This window comes from Pundamilia nyererei, unplaced genomic scaffold (assembly GCF_000239375.1).
Source record: "Pundamilia nyererei isolate P.nyererei 1_Seehausen unplaced genomic scaffold, PunNye1.0 scaffold00264, whole genome shotgun sequence".
Classification (NCBI taxonomy): domain Eukaryota; kingdom Metazoa; phylum Chordata; class Actinopteri; order Cichliformes; family Cichlidae; genus Pundamilia; species Pundamilia nyererei.
This window is the reverse complement of record NW_005187665.1, coordinates 254,292-257,656: the sequence shown is the minus strand read 5'-3', so window position 1 is coordinate 257,656 and position 3,365 is coordinate 254,292. Positions and strand designations below refer to the sequence as shown.

General features: G+C 39.0%; 1 protein-coding gene across 1 annotated transcript in view; it reads right to left on the bottom strand.

The window, feature by feature from the left end:
• Nucleotides 1-1,512: 1,512 nt before the first annotated feature.
• sp100.1 (SP110 nuclear antigen, tandem duplicate 1) overlaps nt 1,513-3,365 on the bottom strand; it is a 14,954-nt gene continuing 13,101 nt past the window's right edge. The window contains exon 16 of the mRNA XM_005750157.1: nt 1,513-2,145. Coding sequence (XP_005750214.1) covers nt 2,056-2,145 — 90 coding nt within the window. The 3' untranslated portion in view covers nt 1,513-2,055. The remainder of the gene's footprint in view (nt 2,146-3,365) is intronic.

Sequence of the window (3,365 nt, the reverse complement as noted above, 5' to 3'; positions counted from 1 at the left end):
TGCTTAATATGCCCACCTGCAGACCAGCAGCCAATTTCAAAATGCTTTAATTCCACAATCATTCACCTAAAGAAACACGTAGTGGCTGCAGTGACTCCAGACATGCTCATGGGATGAGTTTGACATATGCTGTGTATCCACGGGGGGACTTATTGAGCACTTATGCACACTGTAAGTTTATATTCAGCCATTACTTGCATAAAAGTATAGCCTTTTCTTTTCGATGCACCCTGTGTAATAGTGTAATAGCATTTCTATGCAAATGATTAAAAAATGACATGTTTGAATTTTTAGGTTATTCAAATTCCTTTTAACAGTCATGAGATTTAATGTGTATATGTGCGGATACATCATATCATCATTTTATATGAATTATTAAAAGAGGTTAATGTATGCAAGTGTTGCCAGTTATTACTTCTGCCAGAAAGACTTCAGTCAGTCAGGTTATGTGTTTTGTTACATTCTTGCTGGTGCTCTCCTCTCACTTTGAATCTTACTTACCTGGAGCTATCTTCAGGTATGTTTTTCCATCCCCAGATGTGGTGAAGAACCGCTCTGTGCTAACAGGGTCTGATGACAGAGCAGATAAAAGCTACATAATCTACTGAAAAGCAACAGATTCTGAGTGGCCATTAAGAAAACAAAACAAAAAAGGAAGCAAATAAACGAGGCCGAATGGCCATAAATCATCTCAGGTGAGCACTCACACAGTAGTACAGGAGTAGTTGTCGTGGCAGCTTGCAGCTCTGTGTCAGCCAGCTCCTCTGCAGTCTGTTCCCCTCCTCCTCCTCTGCATGCGGTATCTCCGCAGGGCGCAGGCGACTCCTGCCTGCCCAAAAGCAGCGCAGATGCATTTTCATCCACCGCTTCAGTTTTCACATGCAGCGCTGCGACGTGGTTGCTGCCTCCTTGCAGATCTCCCTCCATGGCTGACACAGAAACAGAAAAAAAGGGAAAAGGAGCAGGAGCTGAAGGGAGAGAGCTTGTATTGTCTGCGCAGGCGTTGAATTGAGGAGAAAGTTTGGAGATCTCGGCTGTTAATCGATGATGCAGACTTCAGCGTGAAGTCGTGCAGCCAAAGTCATGACTGATTTAGCTGTGCGCGTGATGGACAAATGCCACCCCCTGCATGTTTTTCCGTGAGGGGCACGGAAATGGCTGCGCTGACCACCTCAGCTCAGCCGACGGATGCGCAGAGCGGCTGCGCAGCTCTCAGCAAGGATTTGCTGCTGGCAACCGTGATGGTGACGTCAGCTGACCGCACGTTTGGCACATGTTTAGTAACAAAAAACCAAAAAAATAATTTTCAAAATAAGAAAAAATAATCCGGATTTAGCTGTCAACGTGCCAACGTAGGGGCAAATTCTGCACGTTTTATTGCATTATTAATAATAATTATTAATAAATTAAAATAAGTAATACTAATCGAGGTAAAAGAAAAAATGCATTTTATTCTTTTATGTGTTATTTGTGGCGTACACAAACAAACATTTTATTTAAAAAACACCCCACATGTTACAGATAACAGTAAAAATAAATTGAACTGTAGTGACAATAGTCCTCTTTGGACCAACACATTCAGATTTTAATGGTATATAACATCAGTTATATGTGAAACAAAGTTAGGGCAAACAAATGAAACTGGGAGCAATATATACATATATATATATATAATGATTATTTTAACTTGACTTTTAAATAGGACTAGAGCTGTTTTTGGTTTCAGTGCACAAAACTGGAGAAAACATTATTACAATTCCCCTTTAGACATTTGTCTTTGTTTTCAGTGTGCATTTTGTATGTAAACAACATACACTATGGAACTACTTTATTTAATATTATACTGTAATGGGTTGTACTATGATGAGGATTATCCAATAATAGCTTTTCCATTAGTTGCCAGCACATGAACATAGAGTATACTGTATTTGACATTCATACTGTGTGCAAACACTGATATCTAGTTACATTTTGCTACAGTGCCATCGCTGTAACACCCGTTTTTGATTGTTTTCTCAGCTTTGAAGTGTTAAAAACTGTCACACTGGTTCGAAGTCACTGATCTTGGATGTTGAAAGCCTTCTTAAACTCGCTGTCAAATAACTCCCTCAGTTGGTTGCCGATGGCAAGGATTTCTGGATTTCCCTGAAAAAGACAAACAGCGATTGTCATTATGTTATTTTCAAAACTTCTGTTCTGTTTAAAAAAGTTGTGTTTGTAATCCAACAGATGTGTCAATGCACTTTTAAGAACCTACAGTAATTGAGGGGAAAAAAAACAATGAGCAAACACTTGGCGGTGGTGGGAAGGAAGAACTCCCTTTTAACAGGAAGAGACCTCCAGCAGAACTGAGAATAAAAGACAGTAAGACAAAAGTTTTCTATTTGAGATCCACTGTGAAATTGCAGGTACCCATGAAACTGGTCAGACCAGGACCCCCAGGGACCCAAATGCAGAAGAAGCACTGCATGGAAGCAAAGGTGAAATAGATGGTAGTTGTTTTGATTATGCCTTGTAAAAGCTGAACAAGGCAATTTGACTAAACTTTGAATGGCAGTCAGAAGAAAGTGAAAGCTTAAAGTCCTGAAAACATTTAACAACACAACACACAGAGTCCCAAGTCCCAAAAGAGATACAGAATCACATTTTTTGTCACTATAAGGTGTAATTGAAGTTTCCAAAACTTTCAGTGAATGTAATCTAATTCTTCTTTTTTACATGCAGATGCAAACCTTTTAAAACCATATAAAAAATAAAAACAAGCACTTAATAGACTATTGAGAGCACTGAATGCCATTATCACACTTTCACTAAGAGTTTCTTACCCGGTTGAATGTCGCACAGTTGGCAAAAATAAGCTGGACATCAGAAACAAACTCGCCGACAGTTTGATACTGTTTCTGCTGGAGTTTGTCTGTTACTTTGCCCAGCCACATCGGACTCTTGATAGAAGTGCTGTAGTTTGCCAGCTGTGGGTGAAAGCAGACATCCAGAAAACCAGAGTATTCTAGTCAGAGTTTTACACATATAGTGCTGTGAAAAAGTATTCGCCCCCTTCCTGACTTCTTAGCTTTTTGCAAACTTGGTAGACTTACATGCTTTACATCAAAGCTAATTTTAATTTTAGGAAAAGAAAATACAAAATGTAGTTTTTAAATGCAGAATTCAGGTTCAATACTGTTCCAAATTTTCAATTTGTGGATAATGATTCTCACAATGGTTTGCTTGAGTCCCAAAGCTTTAAAATTGCTTTGTAACACAGACTGATCAATGTCGATGACTTTGTTTCTCATCCGTTTCTTTAGATCGTAGGATGTTTTGCTTTTTGAGATCATTTTTCCTACTTTTCTCTTTCAGACAGGTTC